The sequence below is a fragment of the Artibeus jamaicensis genome, unplaced genomic scaffold (assembly GCF_021234435.1).
Source record: "Artibeus jamaicensis isolate MK-2021 breed Jamaican fruit bat unplaced genomic scaffold, CSHL_Jam_final scaffold_474, whole genome shotgun sequence".
Classification (NCBI taxonomy): Eukaryota; Metazoa; Chordata; class Mammalia; order Chiroptera; family Phyllostomidae; genus Artibeus; species Artibeus jamaicensis.
Window position 1 is genome coordinate 43,926,736 of NW_026522046.1, and position 21,899 is coordinate 43,948,634.

Consider the following 21,899-nt stretch of genomic DNA (forward strand, 5'->3'; position numbering starts at 1 on the left):
AGACGTGAACATGAACTCCTTGCATTTGTCGGAAATGGATGTCAGGACCGGCGTTCATCTGATTCCGGAAGGAGCCGGAACACGCACCGCCTCCTTCATCCCAGGCTCTCCGGGAACTTGGTGTGCTCCTGGAAGCCTCCTAGTCTCCCGCTCCAACAGCAGAGGCTGTAATGAGGTCTTCAGCTACTAAAACCTTCATAAAACACACAACACACTGCCAGCCACCACCAGCTGCTCCGGATCTTGATGAATAATTTAGAAACAAATTAGCCTTTTCCAAATGAGTCCAACAAAGTAAGACTCATTGCAAGGCACCCACTGCGCTCTCCTCTGCGAGGCAGCCGGGACTCCAGCTGCCGTGATTAAGGCTGCTCACTTCACTGGTCCTAGTCTAAGGGGGACTCAGCTGAATTCAACCCAGCTGGGGACCCGTGCCCTTCTCCCACAGAAGAAGAACTTTGTGGGCAAGCTAATCTCCCAAATCCATTTCCATGGGCTTCATCAATCAGACCTGCATTATCGCCTTGTTAAGGCATGTGTTTTAAACAGTTGATTTCATTCCATTTGGTGCTAATGGAACTTTTAAAAATCTTTCTATCCCCAGACCAGGCCACCCTCTATCATACTTAAATAGCTTAATGCAGGCTGGGTTGGCTCACTGGAGATTGGCAGGTTATAGGCTGGAACAGGGGAAAAGCCATGGGAGTTTGGAACATCTTCTTGGGCCAAGTGCTCAGAAACTAGCAGGAACATGTCCCGAGGACACCAGCCAGCTGGACGGAATTCCCAGTGGCAGAATATGGACCAATCCAGGCATCAGAATAAATAAGGGCAGGAGCAAGTTATAGCATATTAAATGAAAAGGGGTCCATACTAAAACTGTTTTTTAAAAAAAGAAGAAAAAGAGAAGGAGGTCTTCTCTTTATAGAAGAATGCCAGCTAATAAACATAGAAAAATGATGGAACCAGAAAAGCATTCCTATGACCATCAACCAATAATTGATTCAGGCAGTGACTTATTGAGGAAGGAAAAGCTAGTAAGTGAAGGAGTATTGAGACACAAGATATTCACATAGTAGTCATAGATTATGGATTAATTACAAGGGCCAAGGGTACCTTTACAATGAAGGAAGTCGGGGACTCACCTCAACCAAATGATCAGACTTGCTACCAATGGCAGAGAAAACCAGCATCATGTCCCTACGTGACCTTACCCCTGTCTTGGCAAAAATATTTAACCTAAATCTAGGTGTGGTGTAAAAACTCAGACAAATCCATATTGAAGGGCATCTTGCAAAAATGACTTTTTGAGAATGCTTACATCAGGAAAGACAGAAAAGCTGGGTGAACCTTTGGAAATCGAAAGAGACTGAGGAAGACCTACCAGCCAAGGGCAATGTCAGTCTCAGGCTGGCTATTGGTTTAGGGGAGAGGAGAGCCACAAAGGAAAACTGGGGAAATTCGAGTGTGGACCATATACTGTGTAAGAACAATCCTAAAACATCTATTTCAAAGAACCTATGCACCACAATGTTCATAGCAGCACAATTTACAATAGCCAAGAGTTGGAAGCAACCTAGGTGCCCGTCAGTAAATGAATGGATAAAAAAATTGTGGTACATATACACAATGGAATTCTATGCAGCAGAGAGAAAGAAGGAGCTACTACCCTTTGCAACAACATGGATGGAACTGGAAAGCATTATGCTGAGTGAAATAGGCCAGGTGTTGAAAGACAAATACCGTATGATCTCACCTTTAACAGGAAGCTAAACAACAAAATAAACAAGCAAGCAGAATAAAAATAAAGAAATAGAGAACAAGGGGACAGTGACCAGAGGAGAGAGAGAAGGGAATTTAAGGGGGAAAAGGGGAGGGATTTGGAAGAACAAATATGAAGGACACAGGGATGAGAACTAAGGGGGGTGGAAATGGGAGGGAGGTGGGGAGCACGGGGCAGGGGGACTGGGATGGGAGAAATAGACAAAAAACTGTACTTGAAAAATAACTAAATAAAAAAATTATGGAAAAAAGTGAAAAAAATAAAACAAAAGGTTAAGAATCAAAAAAAAAAAGAACAATACACATTAAATTCCCAGCTGCCCACTTCAACGGGGTTACGCAGAACGGCCTCATCCCTCTGAAGCACATGCTAAGGAATTTAGGGGTAGAGTCATGCTGTCTCCAGCTAACTCTCAAATGGTTCATTAAAAAACAAATAAAAGTTAAGAAAGAGAAGCATACATAACAAACTGTTAACATTTGCTCTATGTAGATAAAGGTAAATTGATATTCATTGCACTATTCTTGACGTTTTTCTGGGGTGTTTAAGTTTCAAAATAATAAGCTAGGAAAAAAGCAAGCTAGTTGAATTCTAGCTTCCTCTCTTTTTGTAGTCTTGCTGGGGAAGAAGCTAAATTCCTTTCAGTTCAATAAGCTAAAATAAGTTGACCTTGACCTAACATCATCAAAACACCAGTTTCTGTGTCCTTTGCCCTCAAAAGCCCTGAGGCGCACCAGAGTGAGGTCAAAGGTCTGGCGGCCCTGGGTTCCCAGTCCCCTGCACAGCACCCGCTGGAACCAGTGCTGTGGCACCCGCATGGGCGGGGCGCGCTCTCTGGTCCCCTGCGCTCCACCTTCGCCCTGACACATACTCACTCACGCTTTCATTTCTGTGGTCCGCCTGGTCCCTGGGGCACCTGAGTCGGAGGCAGACACAAGGGCCTGATGTTGGGGGTGCAGGGGGTGAGCTCGTGTGGGCCTTCACGAGGGATCGACCCTGCAGGGCAAGAAGCACAGAACCGCTCGGCGGACAACAGTCGGGCTCCGAACAGCTCTTCACAGGCTCACAGGGACCCCATCTGCTATGGGGTGGGCTGTGCCCCCAAATTCATGTGAGACTGCTGACTTCTAGCACTTCAGAATGTGGCCTTATGTGGGGAGGGAGTATGGAAGATGCAATTTAGACAAGGTGAGCAAGGTAAGGCTGGGCGTTGAATGGGCCCTGATCTGATATGACCAGTGTCCTCATAAAAACAAAAGGGACATCTGGGCACAGACAAGCACACAGGGGAAATGCCACCTGAAGGTGAAGACAGAGCTCAGGGTGATGCCTCAACAGGCCAAGGGACCCAAAAGGCCAGTGACCCCGAGAAACTGGGGGTGGGGAAGGGAGCAGGTGCTCCCTCACTGACCACAAAAGGAGCGGCCCTGCCGACATCTTGACTCCAGAGGTCCAGACCCTGGAGCTGTGACCTGGTCCCCTTCTCTCGTTGACCGCCCCCACTCATACTTGTTTTCGTCAGCCCCAGACACACCTCCGACCTCCTGGTGGCTGCTCCAAGTGCAGGGCAGAGTTGACAGGGGAGCAGATGCTGAAGACAGACTGGCAGGGTCACCGCCCACCATCTACAGCTCTAGGGACATGGGCAAGCCCCGAACAACACTGTGTCCCTGTCACCTCACCTTTACAACAGGAAGAGCAGCATCCACTCAGGGGGCTTCATTTAGTTAATATCTGAGACATTCAAAACAGGGTCCCTGCTCAGTAGGAGCTATGTAGTGCTGAGGATTATTATCATCATTGCTGTTATCATCGTCATCACCTTGCTGCAGCTGGAGCTTTGCTCGGAATTCGGAAAGTCCTTCAGGAAAGGAGTTTTCACATGGGGACAAGCCTTGGACTTGTCCAAGAGAGAAGCTCGTCCCGGCTTCCCAGCCCCTCAGCCCCAGCCCCTGTCTGACCTAACAAAGAACAGCACCTCTCTGGCCTCCCTCTCTCTGCTCTTGTGTGAAAGGAAGGTGTTCAGGTCCACCCCTAGCCTCCAAGCTCCACGTTTTCTCCCCGGTCCAGGCCAGCTCAGGCCCAGGCCAGCTCTGCGAGGCTGGCAAAGGTGTGTGGTTAGCGTTTTTCCTTCCAAAGACCCTACGGCAATTGCCTTTGGGATTAAACTTTAAATTTGTGATTTAGTCCTGTTAAAAATCTACATAGACGTGGTACTTTTAAAAAGACGGATTTGTTGGGTAAAAAATGAAACCTTATAATTTCACCAAGATTGGAAAGAATCTGAGAGCACCCATGTACCCTCCTAAAATATTATGAGAGCTTTCTCCATCTTGGCCCAGAAAGTGATGACCTCAGAACAATGAATGAAAGCTAGAGAAAAAAACATTGGATTCAAGTATTTATCTCTGAACTTGATGCTGTTTCATGCTACTAATTGTCAAGATTCTTAATGATTTTCACAAGTGAGAGAAAAGAGTGAAATGCCAGCAGGTGAGATTTTCAAATCGAGTGGCATTGCAGGGCCACTAGGCAGGCGCTGTAAGCAGTTTGTCTCCGTCACCATTCCCACCTGAAATCAAGATCGCTGGGCAATTTTCCTGGACACAGAGCTTAGGCAGCAGGACATATAAAAATAAGCATGCAATGATGATAGACTTTACAGAAAGCAAAAAGTCTTCACTCACCCGGGGGAACCACGGTAAGGTTTATTGTGAGAGAATCTCGGACCTGAAGCCCCTTCATTTTGGCCACACACGTCAACGTCCCGTTGCCCTGTGGCGTCAGAGCCAGGATGCTCAGTGCGCTTTGAGGGTCGTCCGGCTCCGGCACGGAGTGGTAGCTGGAGTGACTCACTGGGGCGCCAATCTCCCAGGAAAGGTCGGGGAGGGGGGTCCAGCCCACCGCACGGCAAGTCACATTACAAGGTTCATCCTCCGTGACTACGAGACTGTCTCTGGGGGTGACCAGCTCACCCACAACTGAAGAAGAAGAGAGAAAGATTCTGAAGGAACGACCTTGCCGCTCACTTCCAGGTCAGCTTTTATTTTCCTGCAATTCGCGACCTCCCCAGACCCGATTCGGCCGTGTCTGTAGCCGGAAACCCTCATTCAGGTGGCACCTGTGTCTTTATTCGTACTTCCCAGGCCCACAGAGAAAGGTGGATGGCTCACCTGAAAACATGCAATTCCAGAGAAATGAATACAAATCAGGGTCCAGGGGAATATGAATTATATGGGCAAGGGAGGGTCGCTGTGCCTGCCACGGGGGCTGCACAGCCCCTAAAGTTGCCCTGGGCTACCTGGGGGGCCCAAACAAAAAGGGTGGTAAATCAAAATCAAATCCAACAGAATTAAAGAAATCACCACCCTCAACCATGTATCAGAATATATTGCTCAAACTGTTGAAAAGTTGTCACCGAGGACAACTGGCACATGCCAGTGTTCACGCCATTTACAACCCACCTGAAAGTACCACTGGTACTACTGGTGTCACCAAAACCACCTGCGGGCCCCACTACAGACACAGCCCCCCGAGACACAGACACATGGCCACGTGCCAGCTGAACCCTTCAAAACTCCCCGCTGCATGGAATAATGGAAAGACCACTGGACTGAGAATCAGAACCTCCGCCCACGGCCCTGGCTTTCCCACAGAGTTGGCATCCTCTCGGGCAAGTCCCTGGGAATTTCAGGCTATTTTCTCCCGGGGAATGAGGTGATTGGACTAAACGAGTGGTTTTCGGTCCTCAGGTTTCCACGCCTCCTACATGCTCACGAATCACTGAGGACTCCAGAGGCCTTCCATTTATGTGGGTTACATCTATGGACACTCACCATGTTTGAAATTAGAATTACTTATTTTTAGATATTCAAAAAGAATGGTGATCCATTTCACATTAATGTAGATTCATATTTTTCTGAGAATACCCATATCTTAAACCAAAATTAATTAGTAAGAAGAGCAATATTGTTTTCTATTTATGCAAATCTCTTTCACCTCTGGCTGGATTCTCTGATCTCCTTCTGTATTCAATCTGTTGCCATATATTGCTTCATTTAAAGGTTATTTTTAGAAGTCTGACTTCACAGGGCCACAGAGCTGAGGGGGTGCGGAGCCTTTCACGGGCTCGTCAGAGAACCGCGGATGCCCTTTGATACTATACCAGCACTTGACAAGCAGTGGCTTCTTAAAGGCCAGTGTCCCTACAGAACTTGAAACCATATAAAGAGTGGTCATTGTCTGGTAGGTTACAACTCCATTGGTCTGTCTGGCCCTTTGAATGGTTCTTATTACTCTCACACATCAGTCCTTTGCACAGCACTGGTCCAATGAGTTACGTAGACCTCTCCAGGGTACGGTGGAAAACCCGTTTCACACGTGAGAACTGAGAGTGGGAATGGCAACTAAGGTCTTAGTACTGTCCTGAAAAGTGTCACGACCTCACAGATCCCCTTGACAGTGTCAGGGGGACACCTGGGAATTCTCAGCCTAGACTGAACTGGACCCCCACTGGGAGAGCTCTGCTCACCCAGAAATGTCAGCCCCTCCAATTACCCTTTGCCCAAAGAGTCTCTTGAAGGCAGCAAAGCACCTTCACCAATTCAAGGACTACAGTGTCCGCAACAGTAGGAGGGCACCCGATTTGTCCCTTAAGGCCAAAGAGTTTTGTCCTTGTTCTTTTGGGGGTTGCTCCTTGTTTGTTGGAGAGATTTAAGATGACAGAGACCCGGAGCAGTGCTATTGGCTCAGTTAACAACGGGAGAAATCAGCCCTCATCACACAAGAGGGTGAGAGGTTGGTGTGTAGCTAATTGGTGGACTGGGCGCCTGCTGCAATCTGAATGGGGCGTTTTCTTTTCTGTGTGTATTGGTGATTTAGCTTTTCCCATTGGCTTTCCGGAAGGCCAGCCCAGAGAATGGCACGTTATATAAGGTAGTAGCTACATTTTACATAGAGTTTTTGGGTGACTCACCATGGAACTATTCAAGTTCTCTTTATTTTTCCTGTTGATACATGAAGAGAACAAAGTGATCTTTGGACAATTCGCTTTCAAGATATATTAGATATTTTCTCTTTTTTCAAGATTCTTCTCCCATGAGGGAGATGCTGTTGCTCAGAGAACATTTGTTCCTCTGAGAACAAAGTGACATTCGGACCAGTGGAACCAGGGTAAAATGACCGAGTTCTGTCCTGTTCTGCAGGGTCCTTCCTCAGGACCTTGGCTGGGGACGATTTTACCTTCCCAAGGGGCTTGCTCTTCTATTTCTTTTAAAACCAAAAGCTACATTAGTCATTAGCATATAAAAATACATGTCTGAAGACACGTTATGGATTTGCAGCTTTGGGAAGAGATGCTATAAAACCACATGGATTTACCACATGGATTTACGATTTGACACCATAAACAGTGATCACAAGCCATGCTTGGCCGTGGATCCTCAATGCAGGAGGGTTCTCTCCCACCTCACCTCCTGCTGTTGCCTCTCATCTGCAGACCTTTGAGGCACATCTCAAGGGGCAACTTCTCTTTGGAGTCATCCCTGGAGACTGCCAATTGTCTCACCGCCCTCCCCAACTTGAACCTGAGCTGTCTCTCCACCCGCGCAGCCTCTGGGTGCACCCTGTTACTCCTGTACTGGCACGAGCCGCTCTTCTCGTGCAGTTCCAGAGGCAGGACCGTGTCCTGTGCTGCTGCTCTCTGAGGCCCCCACGAAGGCCTAACACAGTGTGTGCTCCTACCGAGGATGCAGTAATAGCGGACGGCTGTCTGGAGATCGCAATGGGCCGGGTGCTGTTCTAAAGACTGTCTGAGACCTGCTCATCTGATCACAGTGCAGCCCTGTAAGGAGGAAACTGGGTCCTGAGCTGACATGTCCACAGTCGCAGAGTCGGTCAGTAACAAAGCTGGGACTTGAACCCAGCACTCGGGCCCCTGAGAGCTGTTAACCACTTCAACCATCCTCCACCACTTCATCATTTGATCCTCACAGTGCACCTGTGCAGCAGAGAGAGGAGTCTTGACCCAATTTTAAGGACAAAGAAATTGAACTGATTCAGGAGTCACCAAGGTGTGTACCTGATGAACGCACAACCAGAACTCATATCTTTGATTCATTTTCCAGTGTTCTTTCCCTTATACCACAAATTATTACAGTAAGAATCTGGTCATGCAGGCAAGGCCAGTAATCCAGGTAGGCTCACAAAATCACTTAACATCACAAAATGTCATTAGGCCCCTAATTAAACCACACAAAGGCACATAACGTAAAGATGCAATGATTTGTCTAAATTTAAAAAATGCAAGTAGAACTAGGTAGACATGTGTCTGCACCAAATGTTATCCAGTTTGATCTGATCGCATGAATGCAGACCAAACCTGTGGAAATTCCACCTAGACAAGCAAATAAATGAACGTGAAAAAAACTTCAGAGACACAATGTGGTCTGTTCTAAAAGACGCCACGGCAGGAAGACAACTCCAGTGCATCTAGAAATAGTATATAATTGCACTGTTAAGGAATGCAAAGTGGTTAAACTTTAATAATAAAAGTGTTCTGAATCCTTGTAAATCATCCCTTTATTTTTTCATGATGTAACGTGATCTTCAGAGCCTAAAACTTAGCTTTGAAAAAAGAAAAGTGAGTTACCCACTTTATAAATTTTGTTTACTCTTGTCTCTAAAACCCTCGACACCTTTCTCTGTAAGAACCACTGGGGTAGGGAAAAGTAGTAAACTGGGGAGATGAAGCTGAAAAATGAAAAAGTTACAGCACAATTCAAAGTTGATAAAGATGTCAAAGTGATGTAAAAATCAAAAATGATGTAAGGCAAAGAAATCGAGCCAAGCGTATGAAGAGCTGGGCACAGGGCGGTGACTGTCAGCTCTCTCTAAATCATGGACACGTGATGACGACTGGCCCCAGAAGTCCCCCAGGATGTATTTCCAGAAAAGCCATTAGGTACTGAGATGGACGAGATGGGAAGTCACAGAAACCTGCCTTTCAGAGTCTTAATCACAGACACAGATAAAAAGATGGAAGGAGAGAGGGAGAGGAGCAGAAAGAAGCAGAAAGAGTGTCAGTGATGAAGGTGGGAGAGAAATACACAAACAACAAAACCACAAACACTTGTCGATTCAGAATAATCCTAAGTGTGACACCAGCTGAAGGTGTGCCAGACGTCACTACAAAGGACATGAACCTCGGAAGGTTCCTTCCATTCCTCTGACATTTAACCCAAGGGGCTCCAAGCGCCGCCCTTGGCCATTCCTGCGTGCGTACCTTGGACGGAAAGGAAAGCGGACCCCTCGCTGTCACTGTTCTGGAGGCTGCATTTGACGCGTCCAGCATCGCTGAATTTCACGTCATGGATTATCATCTCCGAGATGAAGTTATCGCCCTCCTCATAACTCGCAGAGGTGAAGCGGTCACTGGTGATGATGGGCTCCTTGGGTGTGACGCTCAGGACCACGGTGCCATTCAGAGCCCACATGATGAGCCGCCAGCCCTGCGAGACGGTGCAGTTGAAGTGGGCCTCCCCACCCACCAGCACCGTGGTGTTCCGGGGTCCTTCTATGATTTGGTTGCTGGATCCAGAAGCTGAAACACAACCCATTTTTCAAGTAAATGAATGAATCTGTAGAGATCCACTGTGAGATGTAACCCTTCTGCATACAAGTTGGGGTCCCTGAGTGACCACCCTGTGGCCCAGGCTCCATGTCTTACTGATCCCAACCCCAGGTCTCCCCAGAAGATCAGGAGTTTCCAGGGGATGGAAAGCCACTCTGTCCCTTCGTTGCACATCCCTCCCCTTCCTACACAGCACTTAGCGTCCCAGCATCCCAGCGTCTCAGCTGGATTGGCAGTGAGGAGGCATTGCTCCTCCTCCCCTTCCTGCAGGATGTCCCCTTAAGTATCTGACCCCAGCTTGGCCCAAAGAGCCACCACTGGCCCAGCTCTGTCACATTAGGGGAGTTTTTTGGCCTTGATCTGAAAAAAGCATTTTTCCTCCTGGTGAAATAAGAAAGACCTTCTTCTGGGGCTGGGAGGGGATAATGGAGCACCTTGTCTTTACAAAGAGGATGGAGACGCCTGCAAGCTGTGACCATGGCCCGTGCATGCCCCCTGCACCCTGAGAGCCCCCACGCGGGAAGCTTAAGACAGTGTCTGTGGCTGGAGGATGGGAGGAACACAGCCAAAGAGAGGCAAGGGCTGGGTCCTGCGTGTGTGGACCTGGAGCTGTGGAAAAGTCAGTTCTGAAGTAGCCAGAAGACGGTACTGTCACTGGGGCCACGCCCCTCCTCCTGAAGACCAGAGACAGAGAAAAGGGTGAGGGGTAGAAATATGGGGGAAGCTAGAGCCCTTTGTGAGATGCTCAAGGGATGGATGCGCCTGGGCAGACCCTGAGTAGGTCTCACCACGCCCAGTGTTTGGATGAAAACTCAATGCTCTGCAGGGTTGTCCAACCTTTCGGCATCTCTGGGCCACACTGGAGAGCTGTCTCGGGCCACACGATAAACATGCAAACACTGACAAACACAAAATATCTCACAGTGTTTTAAGTAAAGTAACAATTTTGTGTTGGGCCACATTCATAGCCATCCTGGGCCACAGGTCGGACACCCCTGCTGGAGTGTAGGACCACAGACCCCAGAGCAATGGTCCTGGCTCACCAGACACGTTCTCTCCACTCCTCCAAGCCCCACTCCCCACGGCTTCAAAACAGGGACACTAGTCCTACAGTGACTTGTTCCAAGAACCCAAGGGGACGGTCTATGGGAAGCTATCAGGTGACCCCCAGAAACTCAGTGAAAACTCACTACTACATGACCTGCAAGGGAGGATCGCACTGACCTACAAGATGAGCCAAGGAAATCATATAGTAACATTGTTCCCATTCCCCTTTCCACAACATTCTGCCCTTCGCTCACCAGGTGCCCTCTGACTCCGGTTTTAACTGAGGTGACAGTTCTGACTGGTCTCCCCATAGAGCACATCCGGGGCTCTCCAGCTCACGTGAACTCCATCATGATCTCTTAACATGGAGCGTGTTCTGCACATGAAGAACAACTCAAGCAATCTTTGGCTCACTTAGCACCGATTTTCTCATTACTCTACAAGAGCGAATTGGCAGCCAGAGTTTTCCTAGACTTTCCCACATTGGGAATAATAATCCAAAGGATGGCAATGATAGTCTTCAAGGTCGCTATTTCCATCTTTCACCGCCTGTGTTTTCATGCTGAGAAAATGAAGACCAGCAACATCCCAGGACCTGTGAGCACAGCGGTGCTGCTTGGACCTTCCCGCTCTGAATTCCCCCTCCTTTCCACCCCTTCCCCTCTGATCTCACTCAGGGTTTGTAGCAAAAAAAAAAAAAAGTTCTGGCTGACCACGCACCTGCCACATTGTACAGCTGTGTGAGCCCCGCAGGTGCACCAGGCAGCCCGCTGTATACATCAAGTGTCCCCAATAACTGCAGCAGCCCCCTTTCCTTCCAACCTTATCAGGTCCAGTGGTGAAGCAGATTCTAAAAGAATTTCATTACAGCCCTAAGGTTTTCTAGGAAAAAAGCACACAGCTGGACATGCAGTAACGCTTTGGTGGAGTACCCAGAATGCACTGTGGGAATATGTCGCAGGAACAGGTAATGGCAGAGAATGAACCACTGTGCAGACAGGGTCCAAGGCCAGCAGGACAGGGCGGGGAGGCCGCCAGGGACAAGGAGGGGCCACCAGCTCCGAAAAGGCAAAACTGAGGGACAGCCGGATGTAACTGAGGCTGCTGCTGCGCTGGGTAAACATGTTGATTATTCCCCAGTCTTTGCTTCGCCTCTGCGCACGATGGAAAAAACATAAATGTAACTTAAACAACAACTCCGATTGTCCAAGCAAGTCGCTCAGGTCTGGGATCCCTTTGATCTGGGAGTTTATAAAAGGAAAAAGCCAGAGGAAGGGAAGTCAGAAATGGTTCCCCAGGGAAGCCACTGCGGTGCCAACCAGGCTCTTTCCACGAGCCCTGAACTGCACCTTCAGAAGGACAAAAGGAAAGAAACAGCCAAGTCTACACCCAGGGGAAGATAGACGCTCTCATGCTCTACACCATGACAGCAACGGTCTTCCCGCTCCTGACGCAGGCTGGTGGGAGTTTCCTGGACAGAACCACAGGCCGGGTGCAGAGACAGGTGAGACCCAGGCTAGCAACTGCAGCAGAAGAAGCAACAAATAACAATCTGAGACCACGGTCTCTTACCTGCTTGGTGCAAAGTACATTACGTAGATTATTTGAGTCCAGGCGCTGTTCACGCCACACCTGTCTTCAAATCCCCTGCGGACTGCTTGCTCGACCAAGAAAACACAAAGGCCGCATACCTTACTTTGCAGCTACAGCAGTGAGAGGGAGGGAGGGAGGGAGGGACCCATACCAGATGGAAACCCTGAGTTTGCACTTGACCTTTAAGTTAAACAGGAGGCACCAAACCCTAAGCACTGCATGGCCCTGACAATGCAGCCTTCCCTCCCACCATTGGAGGACGCACCCCCCCTCCCTGGCTCCTCCTCATGACTCAGAAGCTGCCTTTCTGGAAAAGTGTGGCTCTGTGGTCTCATTCCTCTCTCTTCTATCCTATCAGCTGGTTCTGTGCGCAGCCCTGCCCCACCCAGAACAAATATGAGAAAATTGTAGATAAGACCTTCAATCACAGTCACCAAGCTCAACACAAAGCCTCCCTTTCCCCTTTGCTCTCCCTTGCACTTTGTAGAGCAAAGAGGCAAATGAGGGGCAGAGCCATGGGAAAGGTCCACGGCCCCTCCCAGGAACCTCCCGTGGCTACCGGCCACAGTGGTCACCCAGCACCAGGTCCCCCCTGGGAGGGGCTTATCTGCTTGCAAGATACTCCCTCATGCTGACACTCTCCATTTCCCAGCCGCACACCTCCAGTCTGCCCTCCCGCTTTCTCTCTTGCCCCACAATCCCACTGCACGGGGCATCTTGGTGTAGGGGCGGGGCTGCCCCCCAGGGTTGGAAAGCACCTCTTCTCCTGCTCGCTGCATCCTTCCATCAGCAGAGTGAAGCCACTGCAGCAGGTTCGCAGTGTCCGTGGCTCCCACAGGCCCACCAGCAGCTGATCCTGAACCTAAGTCCCGCTCATTGGCAACGGCTTTTGCTCGGGGCCCCAGGAGAGCAGCCAGCTGCCACCCTGGCTGGGGGGTGTGAACCCCCCTATTCCTCCACTCCCCTCTTCTCCAGCTCCTCTCACTACACCTGAAGACCCCTGCCATCTCCCATCTCTTACTGAACGGGAGAAACGAATAGAAAAGCAGGTGGTTACAAGTCAGAGGGCAGAAGGGGAAGCAACATGGAGGGAAGAAGGGACCTGCTCTGTGAAGACAGCCCTGGAGGACTAGGCGGAAGTCCCCACGCCTCCGGGGTCGGGACCAGCAGAAGGAAACCGAGGAGTGAGGGAGGGGGTCCTGAGGTGGCTCTGAGCTCCTTGCCGAGTCCTGCTGATGATGGCAGGGGGTGCCGGCATCATTGCTGTGCCACCACCGTCACCCAAATCTGCTCTCCATGTGGCGGTGAGAGGGGCCTTCTGAACACAGCAGTGCAGTCAGGACCCCCGCTCATGCCCCACTTCCACACCCAAGACTTTGTTTAAATGTTTCCATCATTTAGGGCAAAGACCAGATAACCCTTAACATCACCACAGGCTAAGACCCTGCTGAGCCTCACATCAACTTCCTTTTGCCCCAAACCCCGCCCTCTTCCTCACCAGCCCCAGGGCCTTGGCACGGCAGTGGCCAGCCTGGCGTGACAGCCTCGCTCCTCAGCTCCCAGCCGGGAGGTTGTCCCATCCTCGGGCAGCCGTCCCAGACCACCTGATTTAGGTTAGATTACCTATAACAGGCTTTCAGATTAGTGAAGCAATTATCATGGGGTGATTTTATACTGACTTTTCTATCAATTAACGCCTGCTTCCCCTGCAGCTCTAAACTCCTTGCTGGCAGGAACTAAGCCAGCTCCTGCTCATCACTGCATCCCAGTGCCTGCAACCTCAAGGTGCACACAGGTCCTCAGTGTATATGCACTGAGTGAGTAACGGGGCAGTCCAGCTCCACATGAGCCATTACACTGGGGACCAGGTGGAGAGGAGAGGGCTGGCGGAGCGCACTGGGCCCCCCCGGGGGTAGCCCTCTGCTGCTCAAGGCCGAGTCTGCAGGCAAAGGCGTCTCTACCCCAAGAAGCACCTGAGGGGCTCAGTCTTCCGCTACAGGGGCCGTCCCCCAGGGGCTCTCCAATCAGCCCACAGTCCTCTCTCTCCTAGACTCCGTCAAAGCCACCCCTGCCTCTGACCCAGAGCTTCAGGGGAAAGTCTGTGAACACTGCAGACCCACAGTTCCTCAGGTGCCCACTGAGCTTCTAGAAGAGATCTCTTTGCCACTGTGGCCCTAACAGCCTCGTTGGAGCCATGCCCCTAAACCCGTGCTGAGCCTGGTTTGCGAGCCACACAAGTCCCCAAGCTCTGCACAGCAGGGGCGGTGTCCTGCCCTCCTTCCCTCCACTCCGCAGACAAACGTCACCCAGCACCTTGGTGTCTACAAACACCTGACACCGTGCACTATCAGGCAAAGGCTTTGGATCATCTCTGCTCCCAAATACACGTTAACACCGGAGCCTGGTGCCCACAGACGTCATGTGTAGGTAACCCAAATCGAAATGGATAAAACAGTCCTCAATGCGTCTAACGCCCCCTGATGGTCCCTACTCTAGTTCTAGTTCACTCTGTTTTATTTTTTTGGTGCTGTCATGGCCAGAGTTTTAAAAAACATCATGTATCCCTGGCTGGTGTAGTTCAGTGGACTAAGTGCCAGCCTGCGAACCAAAGGGTGGCTGGTTCGATCCCCAGTCGGGGCACATGTCTGAGTTGTGGGCCAGGTCTCAGTGGGGAACACAGGAACACAGGAAATGTTTCTCTCCCTCTCTTTCTCCCTCGCTTCCCATCTCTCTAACCATAAATGAATAAAATACTTTTTTTAAAAAAGCATTATGTGGCCATCAGAAATAGAGTTCTATGTGTATAAGGTACAAGACCAGCAGAACATATGCCCACAGTTAGAAGTCGGACTAATGGTCCCTCTGGGGAGGCGAGAGGGCAGGGAGGAAGCACCCACAGTGCGCTCTTGCTCTCACTGGTGATACGTGAAGGTGTTCGGCCTGTGGGAGCTCACCCAGCTCTGCCTCCGTGACTGTGCACTGGTCTGTCTGTAGCTTTTTCTTCACTACAAGGCCTCAAAACCACTGCAGTGGGGAGCTCGGGACAACCACCCTGAGGGGGTTAAAATCTAGCCAGGAAACAAGACAGACAGACATGCATGAAGCCATGAAAAGTAGGCAAAATGGAGTCAAAACAGAGCCCGGGCCACAAACTCCAGCCACCTCAGGGACCCCAGGGACCCCAGGTCCACACACTGCCTCTCTGCACAGCACTCTGATTGGGGGGACCCCGGCCAGGGACACCCTGGAGGCCATTCCAGACAACACCCTAGGAGAGGTCCAGAACAAGGAGGCACTGTTGACAACCCTCCCGCCACCACCCTGTCAGTATGGAAGCTGGGATTATCGCCCTGAAAACTGCAAGACCAGGAAGGCTTCATGGAGGAGGCGACAACTGAGTCGCCCTTCCTCAAAAACCAGGCAGAAAGAGCAGAGGGACAAGAGCAAGGCCTGTGGGGAGGCACCGAAAGCCAATGCCCAGGAGACTCGAACCCCAAAGAAGAGAAGTGGTGGGGTCCGCGGCACCCGAAGGACCACTCCTGGAGCCGAGTCAGTGAGGCAGGAAGGGGACCCCACTGAACAGGCCCTGCTGTGAGGAGGGGACGCAATGGCAAGTGCCTAAGGAACAACCTTCTGGCAGCCCTGTGCACCAGCAGCTGCCCCTGGGTTCCCTCCCGCCCACTCCGGGTGGAAGCCCTGGACTGTGCCCCCAGGCTCCCGCGACCCTACCTGGTAGGCGAGCCACGATGACCAGCGCGGCCAGGACACCTCGCCAGCTGCCGTCCATCTCCGCATGTTCGTCCGCACCCTGGGAAAACAAAGCAGGCAAGTGGCCATCTCTCACTGATGAGCGTTTACCGCACCGAGCTCTGCGGGGCCCTGACCAGCCCCTGTGTGACCGAGCACAGCTGAGTCAGGGCTGCTCAGCGTGGTCAGTGGCACTGGCCTCACCTGGGGACTTGTTAGAAAACCGGATGCTTGCACCCAGAGGACCAGAGACTCTGGAGGTGAGCCCGGCAACCTGTCTATACCAGGTACAACTCTGGCATGTGCTCAAGTGCGAGAATCACTGTATCACATGATCCCCCCCAAGCCCATGTATAAGTTATGGGAGCCCATGGTGCACCAGTACCGCTGAATTCCTGACCACGGCAGAGCCGCCGGGGCTCCCAGCTCCTCACTGCAATCCCAACGCCTTAGTCACTGAGAAGAGAAAACCCGGCGCATGGCAGCTGCACAGGACCAAGAGCGACCGCAGGCAACAAACTGAAGAAGTGGGTCACAAGGCTACTAGAAGGTGGCAAGAAGCGTGAGAAAAACAGGGGGATGAGTGTGAGGGGTGTGTGTGGGCAGGGGCTGGTTACCTCCTCAAGTGGGGAGGCCAGAGGAAGGCTCCCAGGAGGTGTCCTCTGAACGGTGAAGGAGGGGAGGTGACATAACGTGGACACCTGGACAGAAGAGCTGCCCAGGCAGAGAAGCAGCAGGTGCAAAGGCCCTGGGGCGGCATGTCAATGGGCACATTTATGGAATTGCAGCAAGGGCTCTGGGGCTGGGGCAGAGGGAGGGGTGAGTGGAAGCAGGAGAAGTCGGAGGTCAAGGGTAGGCAGAGTGAGGTCTTATCAGCCCCCAGCAGCACGCCAGGGTCCTGTCCTGTACACCTACCTCTCAGCCCCCCCTTTCAACCCCTTTGCTCTTTGGCGCCCTCTAGCTCATGCTCCGACCCTGGGTCTTTTCTCTTTATTGTTCCCTTCTCCGAAGACAGGCCTATCCAAGGCAGTCGCCACGCTGCTTGGTCTCACTGAAACGTTTAGGGCAAAATCACCCACCGAACGTATCATGAACTATCTACAAAAAAGAAAAAAACTTCTTCCTAACCTCAGGAAATGGTCTCTGTTTGAAATGTTCTTCAACCACCGCCATGTGGTCCCTGGTAACCAAGGTGGCTTCGCCTTCATCTCTGGCATCACCCAGGTGGCACAGCTGTGCTGGGGAGCCACACGTCCCCCCAGAACATGGGGTGCAGGGTTCCATCAGAGCCCCGTGGCAGGATTTTTGCACAGAGCCCCATCCAGGGCTCCGGTTCCCTACAGGCCAAAGGGGACAAACCCATGGGCAGAAGCACAAGACCTGAACTGGGCACCAGAAAATACCTGCCTCACGGAAGTGTGCGGAACTCACCTCCCGCAAGGTGCAGAGTGGAACAGAGTGGCAGCGTGACGGGGCACAATGATGCTCAGGCCCGGAGAACCCGTCGCCTGCCAGCGTGTGACTGGGTAGTCACGGCCCATGAGGAGGACCCTAGGTTCCCCACTGCTCAGTTTTCTGATGTCTCTGGAAGGCAGAAGTCAGTGTGCATCTGCAAAACCCTAACTGCTCATGTCCAAGGGCAAGGGTCAGAGTGTGCGGACCACCACCCTGCTGCGGAGCCCCGCCCCTCGCTGTACGCTGAACTAGACTCAGCAGCAGGGAGCACAGCAGCTGCCACGGCCGAACTGAAGTCACCGCATTCCGAGACTCGTGCGAGATCCCCAATCAAATCATTCACCAAGTTTCAAGGCTCAGTGAACACAATTCAGCTCGTCAATCACCACCGATCGGCCAGAATGCTAGACCCCGACAGAGGGAGAGAGAGAAACTGAGCCATGGAGTTGGATTTCACCGAAAGCAGTAAATGAGCAGAGTGAACCCAACACTGCAGAAACCTGGGCAACAGCTAAAGGTCACGAGGAAACACTTGGAGTCACTGATAAGCAACGTGAGTCAGGACGCAGACTAACAACAGATGACAACTTGTTAAATGCTTCCTTTGCCACCATCCGCACACACCGCTCTCGCCTGTTCTTTGTGGAAGACTCCACTTCTATCCACCCAGCAGAAGCCAGGGCCAGTGGGGCAGTGCCGGTGGGGTAGGGTCGGGCCGGAGCTAGGGACGTGGGTCTGCCAGGGGCTGGGATCCAAAGGGCGTGTGTGGAAGGAACTATCTGTCATAAAGCTGATTCCAAGTTTGAGCTGAGGTCAGACAGGCCACTTTGATGACAGGGGGACCTGTGCCAGGTCATTTGCAAGTTTCTGTCTCTGTGGCATAGTTTGGTGGGTCCCTGAATCGTTCATTTCAATGTGGGCAGACTTGATTTGCCAAGTTTTAATTGAAAAACCCCTGTCTCCTTTTTAAAACCTTAAATCTTATTAAATTGTATTATATTAAATAGGTAGGATTTAACCCTCAACCAATTCCTTAATGCCCCGAGAACACCAAAACACACAGGTGGTCTGGACCCACCAAGCTAGTCATTCATCTCAGGAAGAAAACCACCCAATTTGATCATCTCGCTTGATGACCCCAGGCACAAACGCTCATTTCTGGGTTCTCGGAAACAGCTTGAAATCAGGAACCTCAAGCCCAAAGAGAAAGAAGTGCTTTGTACAGTGTGTGAGAACTGACCGGCTTGCTGCAAACCGCCCCTACTCTCAGCACCCAGCTCCATGCGCGCTCCACTGGGAGGGGCGCAGGCACCGCCTGCCAGACTCGGGGCAGCCTTAGAACTTCCAGAAACCTCAGAGGGGGTCTCCTCGGCACAGGCCTTCTCGTGGGGCACTCGGTCAAACGCCCTTAAAAGGTTGTCTGACAAACAACGTGAGTCACGGTAATTTTCTAGCATTTGCCCCCTGACCTCCCAAATTCCAGCCCAGGCTCGGCTTTCAACGCATCCCCAAGAACAGCTCACTGTGAAAGGGACACTCGCCCGATCAGAAATCGTCTCAGATTCCCACTCGGTCAGAGACACCGCTCTTTTAATTTTTAACTTCGGACAAGTTGGGAATCAGAATGCGTGGTGATCCTCCGACACTTTCCCCGGGAGGCTGGCGGGAGCACCTGCTCCCTGGAGGAGACCCGGGAGCTGTGGGGACATCCCCTGCGGGCCTGGGCCAACACCTGTCCCCAAGCTGTCTTACCTCCGCAGGTAGGTCTTCTCTTCGGGGCTTCAGGGAAGGTTCTCAGTTTCCAGAGGCTTTTTGGCCTCTGTCCTCACTCCACACAAACACAGGAATAAATTCAATCCGGCCACCAGAGAATCCTGACCCGACCTCAGCAATTAACAGGAAGTCCCTAATGAAACAGTCTGTCACGTCATAGGCCAGGCTCTAAACACAGAGGTGGCCTCTGCCAGCCACAGGCGCTGGCTCCCTGGAGGTGGCTGCTGCCCCGCATATTTCCTGTTAATCATTAGCCAGCCCGAACAGCAGCCCAGGAAGTCCGGCCGGGGCCTGGGAATGCCAAGGCCGCGGGGCCAGGACCGACCTCCAGCTCAGCCTCCAGTCCCCGTCCCTCCTCCGGGCCCGGGCCCAGCCCTCGTCTCCCAGCGGCTGGACGCTGGCAGGCCTGCCCAGCCCTACTCCCTCTGGCCTCTGGCACAGGCCCAGGGGCTGGTGAAGCCGGTTCCTTCCCCCTGCCAGGCACTTCCACGTCCGCAAGAACAGGTTCTTTGTGAAAGAAGAAAAGAGAGTCCTTGGGGTGCAGCGCTCTGGAACGTGGCCACCTTGAGGGGTGAATCAGAGTTTCCTGGGGAGTGTTTGCACAGGACCGTGAAGGGGTTTTCCGTGCCCCCCGCCCCATGCCCCACTCCCAGCCCCCCAGCAGTAAACAAAGGAACTTGGCTTTTCTGAGGACTTTGACAATTTCGGGGGGGAAACCCATCGCCCAAAATCCTGATGTGCAGCCCTGTGTTGAACAGTGCTCTCTCTCTTTTTTGTTTTTTTGAACTGTTCTCTTACATGGTTCTGTTTTCAGTATCTGGCTTGTCTCCCCCATTACATTGTAATCCTGCCAGGAGACTCAGGACCAAGGGCATCTGTGGAGAATAGACACCAACAGAAATAAGCATCATATATTCAGAGTAAGACCCTAAAGTAAATCAACGGGGGGATGCCCTCCTTCCCGTCAGAGGGCATCAGAACACGTCACTCCAGGAGAGTCACTTTGGCATAGTTGAAGCTGAAGACATCTGAGACTCAACAAATGAAAAGAAAAAAAATCTGAGCTTCCCTTTTGTGACTTACAGCAGCAATTTGGGGAATTAAGACAAGCCACTAACCCTTCTCCGTGGTGGACGCACCCCCAGAAGGAAAACACAAACAACAACTACTGCAAAGCCCTTCTCCAGGGACTTTATGATCCTGCAGGTAGAAAGACCACTCATACCTATGTACGAGGGGGGCTCCAAAACAACCCAGAAGTATCTTCTGGAGGATGGGCCCCTTGTAGGACAGGCTTCCCCTGCCAGGTGTGTGTTCTAAGAACCCATCTGGGCCAGTGCACCAGCTGGTGTTGTTGTGAGAGGCTGCGTTCAGCTTCAGTGAATTTTTTTTTGAAGACTCAACGCATTCGCCCATTTCATAATGGATGATTTACAAGGGTATCCGCCCACGCTGTGCTGAGTGTTCAGCAGTTTTTGACCCAAAACGGCATGATCCCTCAGCTCCAACCACCTAATCACCTGATCTCACCCTGAGAGACTTTTTTTTTTTTGGTTTTCCCAGATGAAAAAAAGTCCTCAAAGGAAAACATTTTGGCAATGTGGAAGAGATGAAACAAAAAACAGTAGAAGCACAAAGCATCAACATTAATGAGTTCAAAATCTGTTCTGAGCGGTGGAAAAATACATCTTGATAGGTGTATTGCATCAAATGGAAAGTACTTTGAAGGTGGCTGAAGTTTAAACATGTAAGAATAAATACACAACTTCTTATAAATAAATTCTTATTTGGGGGGACACCCCTTATGTAGACAAGCATTCCACTAACTTCCTTATGTCCTGCCCATTCTCCTACACATCTATTCATCTTTCTTAAAGAAACCTATTTGTTTATCATATAAAAAGCCTGTTCTCCCCCTTTTCTTTACCATACTAAATTAGCTAGGTAAACCGTTAACTGCTTAAGGAGCCAGTTACTTCTTTTGTTGGCTCCTGTATGTATGCAAAATAAAGCTTCTTCTCCTGTCAACCTGACCTTCAGCAGTTTAACTCACAGGCCCCAGCCACTGACCTTAAAAGGGTAGAGGAAAAGATTGTTTTTTCCTTCCCTACAAAGCCCTATGCTGGGAACTGATCAGAAAAACCGTGAGCAAAACCGACACTCAGGGAGTTGATGTATCAGACCCATAGTCTTATGAACCCACACAGGGTCATAGCAGCTTACTCATGGGTCCCTAAAGGCCTTGAGTCATTCAAAACGCAAATAACTCTGGAATAATGAGCTACAAGCATGAAAATCCAAGGCCAGTATCATTTGTTTCTGCTCTGCTGTGCTTTTTTTATTTTCTCAGCTTCAGTCCTCAGATTCAGACCATCGTCAGCCCTGGGAGACATGGGGGCTGCCCTGCAGGGTCCCGTGTCACAGCTGATTTGCCCCCGAGATTCCCCGCCCCTGTCCTCACCTCAGCACTGCAACCAAAGTGTGTGTTAGAGCTTCCAGAAGTTTTCGTTGTATAACAACGAGTGCCTTAGGGAGAAAAAAAAATTATTCCTCTACTCTCCTCAGTTTTGTGTCTTGCACCCTGAACGTTAAACTGACAAAAGACAAAGATTAACAAGAGTTCACGAACAGGCGCAGCAATCACTTCCACAAGAGGGAGTCAGTGAGGAGTAACTCCAAGGGGTGGTTAGAACTCGGGCTTAAATAGTCAGTATCTTAAGACAATACTTCTGTAAAGAAGTGACAAGATGAAGGAAAAGAAGTTTGGGCTTTGAGGGTTTGGGGTGGCAAACTGTGGGACAGTGAATAGAGGGGGGACTGATGGGAGAGGCGGCGGTTTTGGAAAGGTCTGTCGTGTGGGTGCTGCCTGAG

At 50.9% G+C, this 21,899-nt stretch overlaps 1 protein-coding gene across 1 annotated transcript in view; it reads right to left on the bottom strand.

Moving 5' to 3' along the window:
• Positions 1–19,425, bottom strand: part of IGSF5 (immunoglobulin superfamily member 5) — a 35,253-nt gene extending 15,828 nt beyond the window's left edge. Inside the window, exons 1-4 of the mRNA XM_037144615.2 lie at positions 19,008–19,425; positions 15,783–15,861; positions 9,066–9,383; positions 4,471–4,764 (exon numbers count right to left, since the gene is read on the bottom strand). Coding sequence (XP_037000510.2) covers positions 4,471–4,764; positions 9,066–9,383; positions 15,783–15,840 — 670 coding nt within the window. The 5' untranslated portion in view covers positions 15,841–15,861; positions 19,008–19,425. The remainder of the gene's footprint in view (positions 1–4,470; positions 4,765–9,065; positions 9,384–15,782; positions 15,862–19,007) is intronic.
• Positions 19,426–21,899: the final 2,474 nt, after the last annotated feature.